We start from the raw sequence: 24,653 nt of genomic DNA, 5'->3' as shown, positions 1-24,653 counted from the left end.
CACACACACTGTTCATTCTGTTTCTCTGGAGAACACAGACTAATACATGATGGTGGAGAACCACTGCTGTTGATTACATTACCAGAAAAATACAGTAAATAGGGAAGAAAAAAAAAGGCAAAGGGAACTACTGGACAATGGCTAGATATTAACCTTTCTTTCCAGAGATGGCAGTTGGAAAGCACTGGATTAGGATGCCAATTTTCTATTCACACAGATTCTGGTTGATAAGGACTGGGCTCTATGATGCATTATTTTGCATTACACATTCAAGATGTTACCTGGTACAGAGACTGACTTACCCCAGTGCAAGGAGGACAATATTTGGCAGACACTTCTGTAAAATAAGAACACTATGTATAAGCTAGACTAAAAAAAGGTTTTGTTTATGGTCATGTCACAATTTATTTGTCATGATAAAATACATAAAATCCACTGTTTTCATTCCAAATAGAGGGTACAAAACTTTCTAAAATAATGTTTCTGAAGCAAACTCAAAGCACACAAGGTGGAAGAGTTCAACCATACAATGCACCATTCACCACAATCTCCTATATTTGCCATGTGTTACTTGTACTTGGAAGATTTCTTCACTGGACCTTTTTTTTTAAATTGCACATGTTTTTGAAATCCACATTTCTTTGAAATGATTTTAAGTTGATATTTTATCTAGTCTGACTAAATGACTTTATTTGGCACAAAATAGCAGAGTTAATGGCAGTTAATGTCAAATGCGTTGGAGCACTACCTACTAAGCACAGATGCATCCTGAAGCACAATGGATCCTTCCAGGTCTTGAAGACAAAAATCTCAGTCTGTGATTCCTTGTACTTAAGACATCCACACTTGGGACTGTATAATCTTACCAGTTTTCAAAAAGTCCAACCATACAAACATGGAAGTCCAGCAGAGAACAATCATTTGTTGATTTCACTCTTAGGAATTTAAAAATTAATTATAATAAAATACAACAGGGCTACATTTAGTTTAAAATATACAAAGACACAGATCTCATTATGAAATCTTTTCATGTGACTTATTTTACCTCAATTACTACTAAAAAATGACACTTATAAAAAAATGACACTTATCAAGGATCTTGATTACAACAGTAAGATTTTGCCTGTGCAGATAACATGGAAATACCATTTTCCAGCCTCTTTTTCCATGATTAATATGTATTTCCTTCAGTTTAAAGTGAGGCTTTTCCATTATGAATTACTTCCAATAATGAATTACAATGTTATTATCCCCACTCTATTTCTTGTCCCCATTTACTTTTTAGATGATCTAAAGAAAATGATATTTTCTCCATTGCTTTCTTTTCCTTTTTCCATGCGTAAACAATACATTTGGGGGAACTTTCCATGAAGCTGAAATGCAAAGATTTTATTCCCTATAATGCCAAAGGACTAATATCCTTCTTTAACAGGTGGTTAAACTACAGTAGAAAAGGAATTCCAGCAACATTGCTCTCTCTAGAATATTTCTTAAAAATAAAAATAAGAATTGTGTCAATTGAGTATTAAATAGTATATTCTAAGATATTCTAAGAGTTTACGGGTTAGAATCCTGGTTAGGATCCAGGTTAGGTTTAGCCATAGAATACATGTAATTTTCTTTATATGGTTGGTTTTTATTAAGAATACTAAGAGAATTTAACACATTTTTTTTTTCTATAGAGAAGGGGGTAGAGGGCAGAGGGAGAGGAATGGAGAGAAAGAATCTTAAGCGGGCTCCACGCCCAGCATGGAGCCCAACGTGGGGCTCAATCTCAGGACCCTGAGACCATGACCTAAGCCAAAATCAAAACTGGGTGAACCACTCAGGTGCCCCAAACTTAACACAATTTTAGTACAAATCCTCACAACACCCCTGTGAGGTAGGTATTGCTTACATCCACTTAATGGGAAATCAGAAAAGCAGAGCAAGAAATAATAATCTTAAAACACATAAATCAAGAGATTTTGGTTCCCTTATAAGGCAAACTACACTTACAAGTTCCAGAGTTGTGACAATACGCTAATCGGGACAAATACTGAAACAAATCTGTTTCTCTCCAGAAAACAACTCTATGTAGGATCAGTAAAGAAGGGAAAATTCTAATCTGATTCAAGAAGAAAATGTCTTTTTAGTATTTGCCTAACACACTGATTAAGGTGCATATAGCATTTCCCATTTGAAGAGCTTGGTAATCATTATGCAAACCGTTATTATATGGTTAAGATTATAGCTCCATTTTGTAGATGACATGATCCAAACTAAAGGGCTTAGCCTGAAGGACTTTTTTTATACAAGCAGATTTTCTTAGTAAGGAACCATGTCTTTAAAAATTACACTCAGGGCACAGCATTGATCATGTAACAGCTATTTTAAAAATATATGTCTGCTGAATGAATGTAAAAAATGTAACTGGGGTCAGTCCCAACATCGCTATTCACTGGCTATCTGGAACCTATTTCTTGGGACTTTTTTCCTATAAAATGGAGTTAACATTTTTCCATATCCTAAAACAGAATATTATGAAGACTAAAAAAAGAACATTGGCTTTGAATTTATAATATTAAAAGGAACTATATGAATAAGGATAAAAATATAGCTAACCATCACATTCTTAACACTCAACAAATGTAGATATATTTCACATTTTTTTTTTATATTTCACTTTTAAATTAATGTTGTCTGCTATGGCCCCTCAGCCACAGCAAACTCTTACAATTTCTCCAGACTCTACCCTGAACTGCTGCCCTACCCCTCAACTCATGTGCACCCCAATCCCACCCTTTAACTACATACTTCTTATGTCAAGGTCTAATGACTGAGCAAGAAGGAAAGAACAGAGAAGAAAGAAATCAGAAAATTTGTTATACTGATGAGAAAATTGTACTTGAAGAAGGGTAGGGATTATATCCTGAATAGCCTAAAATAATGACATCAATGTCAATATTTGTGTTCATCCTAGGAGATGAAATCTTTCAGGGTAGTATAAATTTGCACAATTGCTAGAATGACTTAAGATTCAAGGAAGTTCTGACTCCAAAGTGTAACACATTTGTTTTTAGCCACTCCCAATATAATTGATCCTCTATCAATAGCTAGATTTTTTTCTCAACACATCTCAATCTTGACCCCAAGAAGTTTTAGTTACTTGTCTGAGGCAGAAACTCAACTGTGGTTTCTTCATTCAGCTTTCAAGAAAAACTTATCATTTCATAATTCACCTAACCTGTTTACCCACAGAAAACCTTTGTGCCCTTAGACTAAGCTAGATTACTCTTTGAGCTCCCTTCTAACCTGAACCCTGACACTGTCAGATGTCCTCAGAAGGATGCAGTCATGAAGGAGCTCTGAGTTTCTGTATAATTTCTAAGCCTCACAAGCCAGATTTTTAAACATGTCTGTGAGGCTTTGAATTGAACAGGACAGCATACAAGAAAGATGAGACTGTTTTAAAGCTTTTCTCTTTTGTTATTCTTGACTAATCTTTGAAATTTAAACATTTCAGGAACAATTTAGATCTATCCTTTGTGGTGAACTTTGACCAGCTTTTTCCCCAGCTACATAAAGCAGGAGAATCTATCATTTAGTCCCTCAATTTTAATTTTTCTGATGTTTTAGCTGTGTTAAGTTTCACTGCTATAAAAGGGAGCTAAGTTTATTCACAAAGGGAAAGCTATCATGGATTTTAGACATAATTCTAGGACATTGACTGTATCTACTCTGCTGGTTTTATGGGCCAGAAAAAAAAAAAGAAAACTGTGTCATTGAAAAATTACTTTTTCAAGTGATACTTAGAAAATTAACATCAACTGAGGCAGCCTAGAAAATCCTCTGACACTAAGAGTAGAAAGATAATTTCTATTTTACCATTTTCCTCTTTAAACTGATGGTCATAAAAAAACAAACAAACAAACAAACAACTCTAATTGCTCTTATGGTTGTTAAGGAAATGCTCTACAATAAGGTAACAATACCGGGTTTAGTGTAGACCTATTTCAACTTCTGTCTCTGTGTTTATCTATCTGTATGTATATTCCTATTTCTCTCTCCTTGGGATTTTATTTTAATGTCTGAATCTTCTCCCTTTCTCTCTTTTCACTAAAATATTTTTAATTAAAAATGAGGTATGCTCAATGTCAAGAAATAAATAAAAGCCATATAAGATGCTGCAGAGCTAATAAGTAAAAAGTGATTTAAAAACTACTTATGAAAAAAAAGAAAAAGAAAAAAAATAAAAACTACTTATGATAATATGTAGCTATACCATAAAACAAAATTTGTATACATCATAACATATAGCTATGCATTAAAATAACTTCCTATATGGCAGAACATAGTTTTAAATAGTCTTCATAGTGGCATATTCATGTGAAAAATTAGCCTAAAATAATAGTGTAGGATATTCTTTAAAAACAATTTCATTTACTTCATTTTCAATTTGGTTTTTACTGATTCTACAACTTAGAAATTATATAAATAACTATTTGGTCTCAAGTTCCATAATTCCTACATTGATTTCTGATTTCTAAATTGTGATTTATGAATGTCCATAGCTCTACTTGAAGGTTACATTTTAAAAGCCATATGTATAACATATCTTACAATAATTAGACCTACTATACATACAACCTTAAAACTATGGCTAACTGGTAAAAAGTTAATAGAAGGTGAAGAGGAAAATAATCCATGAATAAAAATACATGTGATTTTTTTTTAGAATGGATATAAAAATTATGAAGGAGAAACTGCTACTCCACAAGGATAGTGTCCACATTTTCTTGCGTGAGCTCTGACTCTAAGGCACAAGATGAATCTAACTGTTCTTGTAACAAGCGAGAACCTTTCAGGGAGACATCAGACCAGCTGTCACAATACGGCTGAAATCTCTGGGCTAACGCATTGCCAAACCTTTGGCATCGGTTGTATCTGTAAGCTTTACCTTTGTGTGTATACATGTGTTCTAGCAATTGGCTTTTTCGGAGAAATTTATGACCACAGATGGAACAGCTGATTTTTCTTTTCCTTGAAAAGGAAAAATTACAGTTTAATTCTACTGGCTCTGTGTCTTTGGAGATCAAAGACACTTGACTGATCTGCAGAGGCTCTGTGGCACCCTGGTTTGAGCGGTCAGGCTGCTGCTCGTTCTCCTTGACAATGAAAGAGCTGAGCCTGTGGCGTTCAAGAGCCTCGTTATTTTCATTAAGTGGATGCACTTCACCAAGGTCATTGCTTTCCAGAATGGAAGCAGGGACACCAAATGGGAGGGATCCAGACACATGGGTATGGAGATGTTGTCTTAGGTTACTACGGGAATCAAAACGTTCCCCACAGTAATGGCATAAGTGTATTTTGATACTGCTTTCGGTGAAAGTGGGGCCTGTCACCTCTGATGAGGGTGAGGGGTGGCTCTGGGAGATCACAGATTCTGGGTCACATCTCTCCTGCTTGATGGACACTGGGGGTTTCTGGTGCTCCTCCAGGGCCTGGGCAGCAGGATGGGCCCTCTGCTGCTCTGCAGTGCCATCATCCAGCCCAATAGCAAGAGAGAGCTGCAACTGGGGGTGGTCACCCTGGACAGCAGCTCTGTTTCCACTGTTATTGGAAGGAGCTTCTTTGACCTCCAGCCCTGGTTTGACGGCTGTTTTTTGGGTCGTTGAGATCTGAATGCCATACAAATTTGAGGACTGCACAGTCTCTGGTGAGAACACTTGATTCATTTCAGTGGCAATGTGAGAAAGGTAGTCGGCGTGAAGAAATCGAATCCCTTCCTCCAAACGACTGTGATCCACAATCTGTTTTGGCCCTTTCCCCGTGTACATAATGTGCAACAAATAGCTGAATATGTCAGGCTGGATGTCAGTTGGTTGTATTTTTATGCATTCACTGTTAAAAACAAAAAACAGACCCACACAAGATGAAACGACCAGTTGGCCTTTTAGTTAGCAGTATATGGTCTTAGACTAACGCAATTTCTTCCTAAGAAGTTCAAACTGAGCAATCTGCCTTGATGAAACATATCAACAGAAAATTAAATGCTCATGGTACATCAGCTTTATGGTCCAGCTACAAGACTTCATGTATTCAACCTACTGCCTAAAGTTAGGAAACACACACTGATATTCTGATTAGCTCAACATTTAGTGACTCCTAAGTGGTATGCCCTATGCTACATGCCAGGGAGGAGAAACATGATGAATAAAACAGATACTCTGCTCTTAAGGAACTCAACAGTCTTTTGAATACATAACCAAAAGAACTGAAAACATGGACCCAATAGACACCTGTATGCCAATGTTCATTTCAGCATTATTGATGTTAGCTAAAAAGTGGAAACAACCCAAATGTCCATCAACACACGGATGGATAAATGAAGTGTGGCATATACATATGGTGGAATATTATTCAGCCATAGAAATGAATGAAGTTCTGATACATGCTGCAACATGTATGAACCTGGAAAACGTTTGGTAAGTAAAATAAGCCAGACACAAAAGGACAAATTTTATATGATGCCACTTATAAAAAAAATATCTAGAATATGCAAATTTGTAGAGAGAGAAAGTAGATTAGAGGTTACCATGAGCTTGGGGTGGGGCAGGGGAGATGGGGAGTTATTGCTTAATTGGGTACAGAGTTGATGTTTAGGGTGATGCAAAGTTTTGGAAATGATAAGTGGTGATGGTTGTGCAACATTGTGAATGGACTTAATGCCAAAGAATTGTATGATTAAAATAGTTAAAATGGCAAATATTATGTTATATATATTTTACCAAAATAAGAAATATTTAAAATTTTAAAAGGATCTATTAAAATCGGTAATATTTAGAATTTAAATACACTAATCCTATTTTGGCTTCCAAACTATCTTAATATGCCTATTCTTTAAATCACAAATGAATATAGGTGTAAGTTTGAAAAGCTTTAAAATAACCCCAAGCTCAATTTTTAAATATGAACCTAGAATTCAGATGATAGATACAAATAGCAGGGTAACAAGAAATCAGGAAACACTCTGAAAAATTAGGATAAAGAGAACCTGAGGGAAGCACTGGATGTCAACCAACAATTAGTCAATGGACTTACCTTCCCTGAAGCAAAAGTTCATGTCAATGCTTCAGAGTGCACAGGGTGTCAGATGCTGGCAATCCATTTCTTAGTCCCCATATCTCAGGATTCCCTCCTGGGTTTTACTCTTAACTCTCACCCACCCTTTTCCAGGGTCTGTGGCAGGGTTTTTTTATTTTCTATCAGCACAGAGCTGTTACCTGAGATTTTTAGTTGCTCAACAGAGATATCACATAGCAGGCCTAACACATTTGTATCTCTTGGATTTAGTTTAGCATGGTGCCTGGTACACAGCAGGGGCTCTGAGAGCTCAACTAACTCATAGCTCTTAGATGAGACTGATGTGAAGGCACTGTTTCTAATCTAATTTCTACATTGACACTACCCATGACCTGTCCCCCATTCCAACTATCTCCCCACTTTGTGCCACGCATTCCAATCATTCTGATCTACTTGGTTTCCTGAATGTACTACTGTGGTTCATATCTGCCTATGTTTTCATGTACCTTCTCCCTTTGCCTGTAGTGTGCTTTCCTGCATTCCTTTACAATATCCAAAAAACTCCTACTGATCTTTCAAGATTCAGGGCTTCTGTAAAGCCTAGATCAGCCTTCTCAAAATAGGGCTGCTGACACTCTATCTTGTACAACACTTCTATTATAGACATATCACATTAATTATTGATTAAACAGTAGATGACAGTATAAAGCTCTGTACTATGTATTTTAATACTATTAATCCATTTAATCTCAACACCATGGGGTGAGTATACATACTATGCCAGTGTTTTACAGAGAAGGAAACTGAGGCATAGACAGATCAATTACATTGTGACTGTTTTCTTTACACATATTATCTCTCTACTAAACTATGAGCCCTTGAAGACAGGGAGCATTACTAGCCTGTTACTGGGGTCTAACACAGTGCTGACATGTAAATACCCAACAAATATTTAAATGAATGAACAGGTAAATAAAAATGTGTAACTGAAGGTAGACTCCTAAGTATTTCATGCAAGGTCCTTTAAAAAAACAGAGAATTAAAAAAAACAAACAGTGACTTCTTTTGACTTTTAACCTAGGATGGATTAAAACTATTCTTTAAGAGCTCAGAATCTGAATACAATTTTCCTGTCCTCTCTCTATCTATCATGTTGGGATAACTGAAATTCAAAAAATCAACACTTTTTGAAAAAAGTATTTGAAAAAAATATCTGCTGAACTGTAATATGGAATATAAGGTGGGTAGAATTATAACATTCCACCCTTGCTATGAAAGTGTTATAGAATTGATATCAACAACTTAGAACATAGATCTTTAAAGGAAAAGACCTGCATTTGAGGATAACTTATTACCTGTATAATCCTACATGGGTCAGTTACTTCATTCAGTCTCAGTTTCCTTTTCTCTAAAATAGTATGGATTATAGTAGAATGTACATTAGGTAAATACTTAGTGCTTGGGTATGGGATAAGCCTTCAATAACTTTTAACTATTATTGTTTTCATTTTTACCTTCCACCATGGATCCTACACACTGAGATGAATTGCTGGGTGTGTTAAAATACATACATATATATATATAATTTTTTTTATTTCTTAAGGTGACCCCATAACAAAGAATCTCCCAAATGATATTATAATAAGGCTTAGCTATATTACAAGATTAGAAACTCTTCTGATTTACAAAAGTACATCCTTACCTTGTTTGGTGAATGAATATCATCTTGAAATAGTTAGAAAAAGCAGCAAGCACTGCTCTGTGGGCTTTGAAGTAAACATCTCCAATGGCAACTGTGCAATCACACAGAAAACCAAATTCTCGCTGCATGTTCAGCTGCTGCAGAAGGACAAGGCTATGGCTAGCTGTGTCCATTGTGGCTCTGAGAAAAAGGACAATTTTTTTTTTTTTTTTTTTTTACAAAATTAGCTACAGTTTACACAAACCTACAGAGTACACGGAGATCTAAATTTAAATGAAATTATTCAATAGTTTTTAATACTGTTAATTTCACCCCAAACCTAGCTAACATGATATCTCATTATAAAAATATCAATTCTGCTAAAACTGCAAAATATGGGAATTTTTTTTCATCTGGTAAGAAGGTAGCTTGCTATGAGTGACATAGAAGCAAAAGGAAGGTCTGTCTGGGTTTTTTTTTTTTTTTTTAAATATATCTCTCTACATTTCTAGTCCTGTTTGCTCACTGGAAAATGGGAATGAGATGCTGACCCCTTCCTCAGGGCTAAATGAGTTGTGAAAAGCACCTTGTGAAAAGCACCTTGTCATGGAAGCCTATTCAAATGGTAGCTGTAACTGTTCATAACATATCACAGTCCTGGCTGGGCTAGAGCTGTTATGGCTCCGTAGGGTTCCTCTGTGTGCTCAGGGTACACTGACCTCCTATCATACAATATATATGGGAAACGTATCAGTCACGGTACATTCAGGAGCCCTTAAGCCACATTCCCTGATTTACATGGGACCCCAGGAACCCAATGTAAAGAGCCTAAACCCTGATATTGACTGGATTCAGACACATACAAGCATGGAGGCCCCTGAAGGAATAATACAGAATGGGGCCACGGGTCTGAGGAAGAATCCCACATGAAGAACATGCAGAAGTCTGGCAGAGAAGTCTAGTGTGAGCTGCAAGGGCACTCAAGAATGCCATAGTTCCAGGCAGGTGGAAGGCTCTGCTTCACCACCTCCACCACCCCAACTGTGTAGACAGCCCTGGAGCTTTAGGGAGAAAGCAGCTATGGTATAAATCACTGGCCAGCTGTGAGAACCTTCTCTAAAAGAGCAGGTTCTGAAAAAGAGAATGAAGTTCCTCACTATCCAGAGACCAACGTCAATGGAGATCAGTGACGAGAGTGTGGGGTTAGCTGTCTGGAGATTGGCCGCAGCGTGGGCAGCAGACAGCTGAGTGATCAATAATATAATAAAACTAGCTAACACTTACAGTGCTTCCTGTGTGTCAGGCACTCTTGATTCATTTAATTCTCAATATGACTGTACAAGAAAGGGAATATTCAATGCATCTTACAGATGGAGAAACTGAAACAGTAGAGTTAATTTACTCAAGTCACACAGCAAGTAAGCGGCAGAGCAGGGGATTCAAACCCAGGCACTGTGCTCTAGAACCCAAATGTCCTCTCTTTCTGCCTTCCAGAGGGAACATGACCAACAAACTGGAGATGCCTATGGAACGGTCAGATTATACATCAAGACACCCAGAGAAGCCTCAAGAACATTTGGAAAGAGGAATCAATGAGAAACCCAGATTTTCTGCTGCTTAATTTGCTTACACAAATCTGATACAGAAACAAATACTTATTAATGAATAAAGTCTAGGCTAAATAAAAGGTTATTTCTATTTTTATTAAAACTACATATTTAATGTACTGATATGGAATAATCCCCAGGATATATTAAGTAAAAAAAAAAAAGCAAAGTGTAAAATTGTTCAGAAAAGACTATGCAAAAGGGGTGGAGTGGTTATTTTTAAAGGTGGGGGAGAAACATACATAAATATATGTATGTGTACACATCTCTGGAAAATTTCAAAGAAATAAGTAAAATGTTTGCTTCTGGAGGGAAACAAGGGAGCACGATGGGAGGAATTGTATGGCTTAAACTGAAATCCTTTTTTTCTTTTTGAGAGAGAACGAACGAGCGAGCTGGGGTGTGGAAATCAGAAGGAGCAGGAGAGGAAACTTTTTTTTTTTTTTAAGATTTTATTAATTATTCATGAGAGCCACAGAGGCAGAGAGAAAAGCAGAGACAGGAGAAGCAGGCTCCATGCAGGGAGCCCAAAATGGAACTCAATCCCGGGACTCCAGGATCACTTTTTGAGGGAAGGGAAAGGCTCAACCGCTGAGCCACCCAGGCGTCCTGAGGGAGAGGGTCTTAAGCAGACTGTGTGTTGAGTGTGGAGCCTGATGTGGGGCTCGATCTCTGGACACTGAGATCATGACCTGAGCCAAAATCAAGAATCAGATACTTAACCAACTGAGCCACCCAGGTGCCCTGAACTTATATCCTTTTATTGAAGTTTAACATCATAAACACATACCAACACGTATTCCTTTCCCTCTCTTTTTAAAAAATTATGAAATATTTCAGATAGATAAATAGGTACAGAGATCAATGTCACAAACATGCAGCCAGCCAGGCACCCTGAGCACATAAAGTAAAAATTACAAAGGTGGTAGAGACCCCCTGCCATCTCTCCTTCATTCTAACTACCCACTATTTTGCCTCCAAAGGCAAATTCTACTTCAGAATCCATCCTGATTTTGGTGTTTCTAACTATCTTGTAACATCACCATGTTCTTACTGCACCTGCACACATCACTTATGAAAGTATGGTATTATTTTGCATGTTTTAAAATTTATATAAATAATATTGTACTTCAGGAATCTTGCAACTTGCTTTTAATTCTATTCATACAGTACTTTTTTGAATTCTACTTACTCCAACATTAAATTTCTCCCAATCTTCCCCCAATTAAAAAATAAAAAACTCGGGATCCCTGGGTGGCGCAGCGGTTTGGCGCCTGCCTTTGGCCCAGGGCGCGATCCTGGAGACCCGGGATCGAATCCCACGTCGGGCTCCCAGTGCATGGAGCCTGCTTCTCCCTCTGCCTATGTCTTTGCGCCTCTCTCTCTCTCTGTGTGTGTGTGTGACTATCATAAATAAATAAAAATTAAAAAAAAAAAATAAAAATAAAAAAATAAAAAACTCTTAGTCCTTACCACCTCATTTTATAAGCCTTTAAGCAGTAATGAAATAAAAAGTAACAGAAAAAAAAGTAACAAAATAACAGAACCAACAGACACCTGAGCCTAAACCAAACTCCAAATTGTATTGTTCCAAACGGCCATTTAACTAAAAGTCACTATTTATTGTATTCACTGCATTACCCAGATTCTAAAACATCACCAATTTATAGAGAGATTTAAAAACCAAAATAAAACTGTATACTGGGGATTTCACCATATGAAAAACATGTCTTAGATTCAATGAAATGGTTCAAATTGAAGTAGTTTAAACTAGTCTTATGAATTGTTTAAAAAAACAAAACCTCAGATCATAAACGTTTTCACCAGATCTATCTATATACATACATACATATATATATATATATATATATATATATATATATATATATATATATATATATAGTTCATTAGTATAATGAACTATTGAACCACATGGAAATGAGAAAGGGCACATTAAAAAGCCACATATACAAAAATCTTGTGGTTAATGGTCTATGAGTAACAGTTAAATTCTCCACTTACTGAACATATTTTTTAAAGAGAAATTTAATAAAGAAATTGGCTCAGTTGGTTAATCTACCTTTGGTTCAGGTCATGATACCAGGGTCCTGTGATCAAGCCCCACATTGGGCTCCCTGCTAAGCAAGGGAGCCCTCCTTCTCCCTCTCCCTCTGCCCTGTTCATGTGCTCTCATGCTCACTCTCTCAAATAGAATCTTAAAAAAAAGAAAAGAAAAAAATATTTGAAAATATGCATTATATACAAGGTGTAGGGACAGAAAAAATTACATATATGATGCAACCAAGACGACTGCAGGCTAACATGCACCCCAATGTTTATAGCAGCAATGTCCAAAATTGTCAAAATATTAAGAGCCCAGATGTTCATCAACTGATGAATGGATAAAGATGTGGTACATATATACAAAATGGAGTACTATTTAGGATCCAAAAGAATGAAATCTTACATTTGCAATGACATGGATAAAACTAGAGCGAATTGGGGATCCCTGGGTGGCTCGCCGGTTTAGCGCCTGCCTTTGGCACAGGGGCGTGATCCTGGAGACACGGGATCGAGTCCCACGTCGGGCTCCCGGCATGGAGCCTGCCTCTCCCTCCTCCTGTGTCTCTGCCCCCCTCTCTCTCTCTCTCTCTCTCTCTCTCTCTCTCTCTCACTATCATAAATAAATTAATTTAAAAAAAAAAAAAAAGAACTAGAGCGTATTGGGCAGCCCAGGTGGCTCAGCGGTTTAGCGCCTGCCTTCAGCCCAGGGCGTGATCCTGGAGACACAGGATCGAGTCCCACGTCGGGCTCCCGGCATGGAGCCTGCTTCTCCCTCTGCCTGTGTCTCTGCCTCTGTGTGTGTGTGTGTGTCTCATGAATAAATAAATAAAATGTGTAAAAAAAAAAAAAACTAGAGCATATTATGCTATGCAAAATAAGTCCAGAGAAAGAAAATTATCATATCATCTCATTCATATGTGGAATTTAAGAAACAAAACAGATGAACATAAGGAAGGAAAAATAAAATAAGAGGAAAACAGAGAGGGAGACAAACCATAAGAGACTTTTAACTATAGGGAACAAACTGGGCATTGTTGGAGGGGAGGAGGGAGAGGGGATGGGGTAGGGTAACTGGGTGATGGGCATTAAGGAGGGCACATGATGTAATGAGCACTGGGTATGATATGCAACTGATGACTCACTCAATTCTACCTATGAAACTAATAATATATGTTAATTAAATTGAATTTAAGTAAAAAAAATTTTTAAAGATTTTATTTATTTATTCATGAGAGACAGAGAGAGAGAGAGGCAGAGTGAGAAGCAGGCTCCATGCAGGGAGCCTAACGTGGGACTCAATCCCATGTCTCCAGGATCACGCCCTGGACTGAAGGCAGGCGCTAAACCGCTGAGCCACCTGGGCTGCCCTAAATAAAAATTTTTTAAAAAGAAGATTGCAGGCTAATAGGGGAGACAAAACATAAGAAGTAGTAATTATGATATAAAGTAAAAGTGGTAAATGTCTTAAGAGCAGTTCAGAGAACATGCCATGAAGGGAAGATCAATGGCAACCCAAAGGAAAATAAGCCATTTGAACTGGATTTAGGGCAGCCAGGTGACTCAGCGGTTTAGCACCACCTTCAGCCCAGGGCGTGATCCTGGAGACCTGGGATCGAGTCCCATGTCGGGCTCCCTGCATGAAGCCTGCTTCTCCCTCTGCCTGTGTCTCTGCCTCTCTCTGTGCCTCTCATGAATAAATAAATAAAATCTTAAAAAAAAAAAAGAAGAAGAAAAAAAAATTTAGATGAACAGGCAGAAGGTGAACATAGCATTCCAGGCAGGAAAAAATACAATGAATTACAGGGAGGAGTGTGAATATATAGGTAACTGAAGAATTCAGTTTGCATAGAAAAAACAAAAGGAAGTGAGTAATAAGAGATGTGGTCAGCTCACACAGGGAACCAATGTAAAACTGAAAGGTACTCCAGCTGTGTTTGAAATGAACGATGTTAAGATGCTTTTGCAAGAGGGAGAAGACGTAGTCATTAAAGCTTGGGTTCTGGAATCAGCTTGGATCAAAATTCCAATTCTGTCATTTAGCTGTGTGCTCTTGAGAAGATGCTTAATTCTCTGGTCCTTGTAAAATACAGATAACTACAGTATCTATCTCACAGGTTGTTACATAGATTTAATAAGATATGCATATAAGCACATAGAAATAGTGAGGCCCATAGGAAGTGTTCAGTAAATACCAGTTACCATCGTCATCATCATCATCATTATCCTCATCATCAGGCCTGTGAGTTAAGACTGCTCTAGTAGCAATATATAAAAAATGAGTAGTAAGGAAAAAGTATGGAAAAATAAAGACCAGCATGAAATCCACTGCAATACCCAAGTAACGGCAGTGGGAATGAGAATACAAGAAGATACACTCGACATAGAATTGACATGACTTGGCAGCCAGACTGGATGTGGTCAGGCACAGAGAAGATACAGTTGAAGGGAAGTCTCAGAATTCCAGCTTGGGCAACTGGAAGAATTCATTCATCCTTCAGGCCATATTTGGAGGAATTGTCAGGTGTTAGGTATGAATATAAAAGCATGGTACCAGAATGCTAGAGAAGCAGCATAGAAACTGGCTCAATAAAAGAGAAGTTTTGTTTTGAACACAGTGAGTTTAAGATGTTCATTCCAGGACATCTGAGTAGAAACGTTTTGTCATCAATGGAGACACTGTGCAGGACTGGGGCTCTAGAGATCAAGGCTAGACAGGGAGAGGAGGTCCTCTGTAGTTACACAGCTGAAGCCACCAGGAGTGGATAGGACTACTGAGTAAAAGAAGAGGGGAAAAAAGCTAAGAATGAATCCTTGAACAACAGAAAAGACACAAGAGGAGAAATATTAACACTGAATGGAGGATAAGGGTGGGTAAAGGAAAAGCAAGAACCGTGGTGGGAGGGGGGGCGGTGGAAAGTGCTGCAGAGAAATATGGGGATGAGGCCTACTATGAACGCCCCAAGAATGGTGACCAAGAGGTTTCTAGTGAGCTCTGACAATGGTCTGGAAAAGTAGCAGGGGCAAAATATCTCACTGCAAATGGATGTTAGACAGAAGAGGCCCTAAAGGTAGGTACAGATAGGATAGGACATTGATGATAGGGAGCTTCAGCTCAGAGAAAACTTTTAGGCTGAAAGTGGTGGAATCTCTCGAAGCCAGAGAAGGAACACAAGCAAAAGTCTAAGTGTAACAGTCATGGAGAAGAGATGGCTGAGGTGAGGAGAGGATCTTTGAGTACTCTGTAGATGGCTTTGATTCATATACTATGAAGTCAGTCCATATGCAGAGGGATGCTAGTATATAGTGATCAAGTTTATATAAATTTCACATATTTTTTCTGTTTCAGGGGCACCTGGGTGGGTCAGTCAGTTGAGTGTCTGGCTCTTGGTTTCCATCCATGGAGTCTGCTTGTGATTCTCTCTCTCTCTCTCTCTCTCTCTGCCCCTTCCCCCACTGATGTGCTCTTTCTCTAAAATAGATAAAATCTTTTTAAAAAATGAAGGCATAAAAAGAGATCTTAAAAAAATTTTGTTTCAGAGGAGATACTTTCTATTAAGCTACAAGTTCATTTTTATTTTATTAAACTGTCATTTTTGATAAACTCATTCAATATGTATATCTGAATTTTTAATTTCAGATATACTTCCAGGTCTTTAAATTTTCATCTCATTCTTTTTTTCTATTTCTCTGCTGAAATTTCCTATTTGTTCACACATTAGCACCTTATTTTACTTTACATTCTTGAGCATACTCATAATAGCTGCTCTGCTAAATCCAACCTCTGGGTCCTTTTGGAGTCAATCTCCATTAATTAGGGTGTTAGTTTCCTGTTTCATTTTGGACAATATCCTAGACATTGTGATTACTATAGTAAAGACTTTAGATTCTGTAATATTCTCCCAAAAAGTATTGATGTTTTTCCTTTGTTGTTACAGTTAACTTGGCTGGACTTAAACTCCAAATTTTGCCTCTCCTTTGGTTTTTTTTAATTGTTGGTGTGCTGTATGGAGGTTCAACATACGTGTAAGTTTAGGGGTTGGCAAAAGATTCAAGCTTAATTATACACAATATTTGGGGTTCCTCCAGCATCCTTTCTAGGATTTTCCTTTTCTTTCCAGCTCTGTGGTCATGCTAAACTGTCCTCTTTTATTCAAGCGTGTAAGATTACAGGTTATTAACCTAAGTTTAGCCAGTTCCTCCTGTCACCAACTAGAGCCTTCTCTCAGTACAAAAGCCATAGAAATGGAAACTTACCCACTGCTGTTCCTTTCTCCCAAGTATAAACCTCATTCCAGTTTCTGCCTGATTTTTGTCACTTTCAAATGCCATCTGGTAAGATTCTAAAGCTTTCTCAGTTTATACAGTTGACCCTTGAACTACATCAGTTTGAACTGCATGAGTCCACTTATAGGAAGATTTTTTATAAACACAGTACAGTACTGTACATGTATATTCTTTTCCTTGTGATTTCTTTTTTTTTTTTTTAAGTAAGCTCTAGGCCAACTTGGGGCTTGAACTCACAACCCTGAGATTGAGAGTGTCACACTCTACAGAGCCAGCCAGGTGCCCCTTCCTTATGATTTTAATAACGTTTTCTTTTCTCTAGCCTATTTTATTACAAGAATATAGTATATAATACATGTAACATACAAAATATGTTAATTGACTGTTTATGCTATTAGTAAGGCTTCCAGTCAACAATAGGCTATTGGTAGTTAAGCTTGGGGAGGGGGCAGTGTCAAGTTAAACGCAGATATCTGACTGTGTAGGAGTGTTGGGGTCCCTCATCCCCACACTGTTCAAGGGTCAAATGTAGTTTCTAGTTCAGAATTGTTCCAATAGGAACTACTCAGCCGTTATTACCCTTTATCAGTTCTAAAAAGTTCTGGGCTCAGGATCCATTTACACTCTTAAGAAGAGTATTAAGAATTGCAAAGAGCTGTTGGTTATGCAGGTTGTAGTTATCAGTATTTACCATATAAAAAATTAAAAGTGAGACATTTTAAATTTTTAAATTCATTTAAAATAATAAACCCATCATATATTGACATAAAATATTTATTTCTAAAAAATAACCACATCTATTTTTTAAGTGCAAAGGGTAGCACGGTTTTATATTTTACAGTCCTCTTTTAATACCTGGCTTTAAAAAATACAGCTGGATTCCTTGATTCTGTGTTCAATCTGATACCACATGTTGTTTTGATTCAAGTATATTAGGAAATTTGGGCCGTGCAAAAATAAGATGCTTGCAGATGCTAAAAAGATGTCAGGAACCTCTGGGGGGTCCTTGAACCATACTTTGAGAATCTCTGCCCTATGCTATTTTTTTTAAAGATAGATTTATTTATTTATTTATTTATTTATTTATTTATTTATTTATTTATTTATGAAACAGAGAGGGGCAGAGACATAGGCATAGGGAGAAGTAGGCTCCTTGTGGGGAGCCCAATGTGGGACTTGATCCCAAGACCCCAGGATCACAACCTGAGCCAAAGGCAGACGCTCAACTATTGAGTGACCCAGGCATCTTGTTTTAATCCTATGCGGTACTAGAGCAGGTACTATATTAGTTCCATTTTATTTTTGAGGAACCATAGGTGCAAAGAAGAAGGTGGGAAGGTACCCAAAGTCAAATAACTTGCCATTAAATGGTGCTTGTAGTATTCCAGGCTGACCTTAAACTCATGCTCTTTCTTCAAAATCTCCGTCTGAAACTTTCAACGTGGGACGCCTGAGTGGCTCAGCAGTTAAGCATCTGCCTTCGGCTCAGGGCATTATCCTGGAGTCCAGGGATCAGAGTCCCACATTGGGAGCCCTGCATGGAGCCTGCTTCTACCTCTGCTTATGTCTCTGCCTCTCTCTCTGTGTCTCTCATGAATAAATAATATCTTAAAAAAATAAACTAAAAAAAAAAACTTTTAACATACATACTGATGGCAAGGTTTGCAAATATATTGAATAGAATAAGGGGGAAATTTTTCCGAATTTATAAAATGAAACAAATTCAGATCTCCTAAAAAAAAAAAAAAACCCACACACAACTTAGATACATAATAGGTTCAAACTTCTCTGTATAATAGACCTTTGAGGGACGACACCTGGGTGGGTCAGCGGTTGAGCATCTCCTTTTGGCTCAGGGCATGAGGTGATCCCGGAGTCCCAGAATCGAGTCCCATATCGGGCTCCTTGAATGGAACCTGTTTCTCCTGTCTCTGCCTCTCTCTGTCTCTCTCACGAATAAGTAAATAAAATCTTTAAAAAAAAAAATAGACCTTGATGTTTTAAGGTAACACAACCAGATTTTATTTTAGCTCAATAAAGCCAATCCATCACAAAGTTATTAAAAAACATTTTCTAATTGACCTACTTTGCAAAATTATTAGCTAGGTTTTTCATAAAGCCTTCATTCATCATTTCTTTTTTTTTAATTTTTTTATTTATTTATGATAGTCACAGAGACAGAGGGAGAGAGAGAGAGAGAGAGAGAGAGAGAGAGAGAGAGGCAGAGACACAGGCAGAGGGAGAAGCAGGCTCCAAGCACCAGGAGCCCGATGTGGGACTCGATCCCGGGTCTCCAGGATCGCGCCCTGGGCCAAAGGCAGGCGCCAAACCGCTGCGCCACCCAGGGATCCCCATTCATCATTTCTTTGACTATCAATATTATCTTCTCTAGTATGTGGAATAGCCAAAGATTCCTATGCATACAGAAAGATCTTAGAAGTTTTATTTAACAATTTTGGGTGGAAATTTTAAAATGTGAGAGAAGTTGCAGAAAAATAATTGATCATTTTATATTTACAAATACGAGAGCCAAAATGAAAGAGTGCTTCATCTTAAGATGCCTTATCTATCATCAAAGTGATATTTATACTGTACTAATAGAATTAGTATTGGTATTTAAGAGAGACTACAAAACCTTGTTTACTAACTGAATTGCAGTAACTGTATTAGCTCAAACTAAATAAACTAGAACAGCTTTATACCAGTATCTATTTTTGTTTAATTCAAAGTTAACTTGAAATTTAACACCTTTTGATTTTTACTTATTTTTAAAAAATCTACTGTATTAGATTGGATTCTCAGATCTACGATAGTCAGACGATAGCTTTTCATTTACACAGTTTTTCATTCTCTGAGGCTGTAAGAATCTTCAATAAAAATGGGACAAATGGAGTAAGACATCTCTTTTTGTAGAAAATAAACAGTCTTAGATATTTTCTCTGTGGTTCCTACCACTGTGACTTTATTATTAATTATCATTAAGACAAGGAGACAAAGTTGGCAGAGGAATGTGTACAGCTTTTTTGAGATACTTACTCATGGCTATAAATACAAAGGTAAAAACAGAAATATTCAAAGTGCCACGTGATAACAGACTTTATACAATGATTTTAACTTTTTAATTGTACTTTCACATGATTATGGAGGTATAACATTTTATAACCTAGAGAAAGACTGTTTGCAGAAATCATTTTATCATGGAATAGTAGCTCTTATCATGCCCTGTAAAGTTTTCAATGCAGAGTTGTACTGATGTCTGCGTCCTACTCCAGACCAACCCAAACAGAACTGCTGAGAGTGAGGCTCAGATCCTTTTTAAAAATACTCTTCAGGTGGTTCTAATATGATGCCTCAGTTAAGAACCACTATGTTAGAAGGGAACCAAGGAAACTGAAGAAAATATTTCACACTGTAAAATTACAGAGAAAAAAAAGCAATTGTGGGGATTACACCAATTAATTAAATGAACAAGAATCAACTATTGTAATTCTAATTGTGACTTTAAACAAACAAACAAACAAAAAAATGAGCCAGACTCTAAGAAACAAAAGTGCTCCCAAACTAGTAAATTGGGCACTGGGGGCAAAGGAGGTACACATCATTTTCAGACTTCTTCTAAAAAAGTACTTAGGGAAAAGAGGTATTTACTCTCATGCACCATTATGCCTATTTTCATAACATCTGAAGACATATGGAAATTGCAAACCTGAAAATATTGAGATAAAATCTGCAGTAATTCCAGGCATCTGCTCATGAAAATATTAGAGAACAGGGTAAGAAGCAGAGGTGGTAGATGACACAGGAAGAGCAGTTATGCTCTAGAAACCTTTAACGGAACAGGGAAACGTTAGTTTGGGGCCTGCCTGTTGCCAGACACGGCCAGCCTACTACATCTCTAACCATCTAACCAACATGTGGGATGCCTGATAAAGCCACAGCACCAGGCAAACAAGAGTGTTAACACTGGTGAGTGCAAACTGCTAGTGAACCTTAAAAAAATCAGAACCCTGTGAAGGAAAAGAATTCTTAGTCTACTAAAAAAAAAAAAAAATAAGGTACTCAAAGGACAGTAGGAAGTTGGATAACAACGATGCTAGTACAGACCTAGAATACAGTACAAACAAGAATAATTATAACTTCTGAATATAGGTGAACCAATACTTCCTTTGCCGCAGAATGCTCCACAAACACGTTATCCACATTGGTTAATGAAGCCCTTTGCTTAAAGTGCTTGGAGTTTTTCACAAGGAACAAAAAGTCATTGTATGATTGATATGTACAGTTAAGAAATGATTTAGAAAAATTTCAAAAATAACAATAATATTAACACCTTTTGTTCACTTAAAAAGAAAGAAAAATTCCTGATAGCAAAGGGAAAGCAGATGTGTGAATAAATTCAATTACTAATCCTGACACTGATGTTTGTTTCAAATACTTCCCTCTTCCTCTACTCTCCCTAAGTTCAAGTAGCAGTATCTTTCCTATCCTAGAGGGAATAATACTGTTCTAGTTAAAATAGTTACTATTATAATGAGTAAGTACTACATGCAAGGCCTTGTGCTAAGTGCTCTATGAACATTCTTTTCATCCTCATCTTGACTATGTGTTATTTTTATTTCTATTTTACACATGAGGAAAAACGTAGGCTTAGAACACACAGCTAGAAGATAGTATAAAGTGGGGATCGAAAGCTAGGTCTGACTACATAACCTGCGCTGGTAACAATAAACTGGAGTAGTATTTTTCTTAACTTCCTTCTCCTAAAAGATTGAAATTCACATGCAATCTGGAATAAAGAAGCAGAAGAGGGGCACAGGAAGTGGTGTAGAAGTACTTTATAATTTATCAAGATAAGAGCACCTGCACTGCTTTTTTAAGACAAGGAAAAAAAAAACAAACAAACCCTGCAATAATTTAAAACCCCTAACTCTATTATGGCCCTATTATTATGAAAAGGACAAGTTTTTCTTTAACAAGATGGTCAAGCACCACCTACGGGCCATAGTAAATAAATCACTTTGGTTCAGTGGTGGGGAGGGCATTATGCAACACTTCCCAGCACTGCCCTTGCCAGGATATTTTACGGCCAAGACTCTTGGGCCCCTCCTCCCCAGCTAGACAGCCTGGCTCCTGCGCATTCCCCTCAGGAGATAGGGTGGAAGCACACAGCTCCATTTTCTAAGGCAAAGAGGGCAGCTGAAAGTCCTGCTCAGCCTCTCTGGGCAACCACAGGCGCCAATAAATCAGCCACAGGCGATTCTCTCATCCCTTTCCTGGCTTGAAGTGGTAGCAAGATACAATGCAAAAGAGCACTGACTGGACTTGGGAGATAAGTGATCTAGCCTTGAGTTCTACTGCAAATGACAGCATCATAGACAGCCAGGTAAATCTCTGAGGCTGTTTCCTTGTTTGTAACATAGAGAAAACACTACCTCTTTTTTTTGTTAAGGTACTTAAAATTCATCTATGAAAGTGGCTAGCCACTGCAGGCGTTCAATCAACAGCCAACAACCTGAGCAGAATTCATCTCCACTACCTCCAAATAAGACATTCAGGGAATGGTTAGGTAAAAAGGTAAAGCAAGTCATGTGAGGCCCCTCCCTGCTTTGTTGCTGCTCATCCCTGTGATATTCCACTGGTTCCTGATCATCTCCCGGTCATCAGAACTAACCTACTCCAAGTGCTATCCCGGTACCCTACTCCCTATTAAGAAATTGATTTCTGATAATGGATAGTTTACCCTTAATCAACACAGATCTAGACTGCTAACGAAAAAGTTAATGCCTTAACCTGAGGGAGCAACCAGTGCTGCAATTGTTACTCTTTGCAGAGAATAGGGCTGAAGTTTGGAGGGGATGGGCTTTGAGGCCCAAAATACATCACAGGCCATCTACTCCACCTAGAGATAGATACATACCAAACCCAGTCCTTAAAACACCAGAGCCATCACACACTGGCCAAGCCTGGTTTCTCAAAATCTGAAGCAAGCCAAGTATAATCACCTCTGGCAAATGGTCTCTACAGGGAGTGGGTTAAACTGGCACTGCGCTCCTGGTGTGGTGGAGGGCCCAAGGCCTGGAACCCTGGAGTCCAGTTACTCAAAAAGGTGTAGGGCTTAGATTCAAACTACGCGTTCCTTAGACGGGGTGTCTTCGTCTGTAAAACAGAAGGATGAACTGGATTTCCTGGTAGGCCCCTTTCAGCTTTTAAAATCTGTCATCCCAAAGTGTGCTTTACACACTTGACAAAATCCTGTGAGAATCAACAGTTTTGCCAAAAAAACAAAAAACAAAACAAAACAAAAAACCCTTGAGTCTCAGGAGAATGAATGCCAAATGTAATTTCCTGGGGGGGGGATGGGCATTACTTTATGAAACCTGTTAGAGGCTGTCAAACTCCAAGTACAGCACTAGGTGCTGCCTAAGTAGCTTCATTGCTCCAAATAACGAGTGCTAGGGAAGCAGTTAATGATCGGGCAGACTTTACAAAGAAAAACTGGATTTACTCAGGATGAGATTAATATAATCTGAAAAAAAAGGAAGAAATGAATTATGGTGGGGAGGAACTTCCTGCCCTAGAAACGGGGTAATCACAAACGGGGGCGGGGAAGAGAGGCCAGTGGCCGCAGCGCCTCGCCGTTTGCAGCAGGAGGCCCGCCCACTTGCGCGAGGGGCCGCGCGGCCGCCCGCGAACGCCGCGGGCCCGTGGGGGGGGGGTCCCGCGCGGGGCCAGGCCCCGGCAGCCGCCTCCTGCGGGCAGCGAAAGGCGGCTCTGCGTATCCTCGGCCCAGCGCTCACTCGCGGTTGCCATTTTCCTCCAGTGCCCTGATTGACATGTCAAACGGACCAAAACACCCCTCTCCCCAGCTACTTGCATCTGTCCCGCGACCGCCGCAGCTGCAGGCCGCCGCCCCGGGCGGCTCGAGGCGGGAGGGACTGAGCCCGGAGCAGCCCACAGGGGCCGGGCCGCGTCGCTTACCCAGACGCCGCCGCGGCGGCCAGCCGGCTCCTCCGTGCGGGAGGGGCGGCTCCCGCGCCGCGCACGTCACGCGGCGGCGCCGGCTCACGCACCCCGCGCCCGCTCTCGCGCGGCTTCCCGCGCCCGCCGCCCCGCGATGGGCCCACGTGACCGTGCGCCTGGTAGCCGGGGAACGAGGGGCGCGGGGGCCGGAGTGTGCGTGCGTGCGTACGTGCGCGCCCGCCCGCCTACTCAAGTGGCCCGGCGGGGGTCTGCCCGCGCTCGGGGTACCTCCGCCACGGTCCCTGGTCGTGACTCTTGAGGCGGAAGCGTGGAGACGAGCCTGGGCGTCACAGGCTCCCCACACACAACCGCGTGACCCGGGGACTTTCCCCAGGGTGTGCAAAAGCACTGCACTGCCTCAGTTTGGGGGTGGGGTGGGGGTGGGGAGGGATGCGCCCGCGTGTTCGCGGGGAGAGGGGTGGGGGCGCGGGGCCAAGAAGGCTGAGCCGCTGGAGCCGGGAGCGGAGGCGGGCTGGGCTGGGGTGGGGCATGGCGGGGGAAGTGACTCAAGGCCAGAGGCGGACAGACCCATGGCAGGCGGAGTGGGGGGAGCGCGGGGAATGGGCGACCCGGGCCGACGGGCGGCGCACGGGGCAGGACCAGGGCGCCGGCGCCCCCAGGACGCCAGGGGCGAACTGCGAGGGAACGCCCTGCTGCTGAACCCTCCGGGGCAGGGGTCTGACATCTGGACGGAGTGGGAAAACGGCATCCTGCCCTTGGGGAGTCGGGAGGAGCCCAGTCCCATCCAGCTGTGCAAACAGGAGGAGGAGGAGGTCCCAAGCCTACCCTTGGGAGAGGGGCGCGAGGGGTGGTAAAGCCGCCGCCGCGCCGGCCCCCGCGGTGCGGGTTGCGCCAGCCTCCCCGGAGCCCGACGCAGAAACTTGTTGCAAACAAACAGGCGACCGCGGGTGCCCCTAGCAGCCAGCGGCGGA

The 24,653-nt window shown here is 39.8% G+C and overlaps 1 protein-coding gene across 3 annotated transcripts; it reads right to left on the bottom strand.

Annotated features, from left to right (window-relative positions):
- Nucleotides 1–350: 350 nt before the first annotated feature.
- Nucleotides 351–24,542, bottom strand: ZBTB25 (zinc finger and BTB domain containing 25). 3 transcript variants are annotated; one of them, XM_055303803.1, is made up of 3 exons: nt 24,508–24,542; nt 8,768–8,947; nt 351–5,883 (listed from the first exon to the last, which is right to left on the bottom strand). In XM_055303803.1, exons 2-3 carry the CDS (start codon nt 8,938–8,940, stop codon nt 4,749–4,751), a joined length of 1,308 nt encoding a protein of 435 aa, XP_055159778.1. In that variant the 5' UTR covers nt 8,941–8,947; nt 24,508–24,542; the 3' UTR covers nt 351–4,748. The 3 variants fall into 3 exon arrangements, with proteins under 3 accessions (XP_055159778.1, XP_055159777.1, XP_055159776.1); XM_055303802.1 differs by lacking the exon at nt 24,508–24,542 and adding an exon at nt 23,680–23,807; XM_055303801.1 differs by lacking the exon at nt 24,508–24,542 and adding an exon at nt 22,704–23,393.
- Nucleotides 24,543–24,653: the final 111 nt, after the last annotated feature.

This window comes from Nyctereutes procyonoides, unplaced genomic scaffold, assembly GCF_905146905.1.
Source record: "Nyctereutes procyonoides isolate TBG_1078 unplaced genomic scaffold, NYPRO_anot_genome, whole genome shotgun sequence".
In the NCBI taxonomy this organism is placed as follows: domain Eukaryota; kingdom Metazoa; phylum Chordata; class Mammalia; order Carnivora; family Canidae; genus Nyctereutes; species Nyctereutes procyonoides.
The sequence above is the reverse complement of the archived record's forward strand: the minus strand, read 5'-3'. Positions and strand labels throughout refer to the sequence as shown.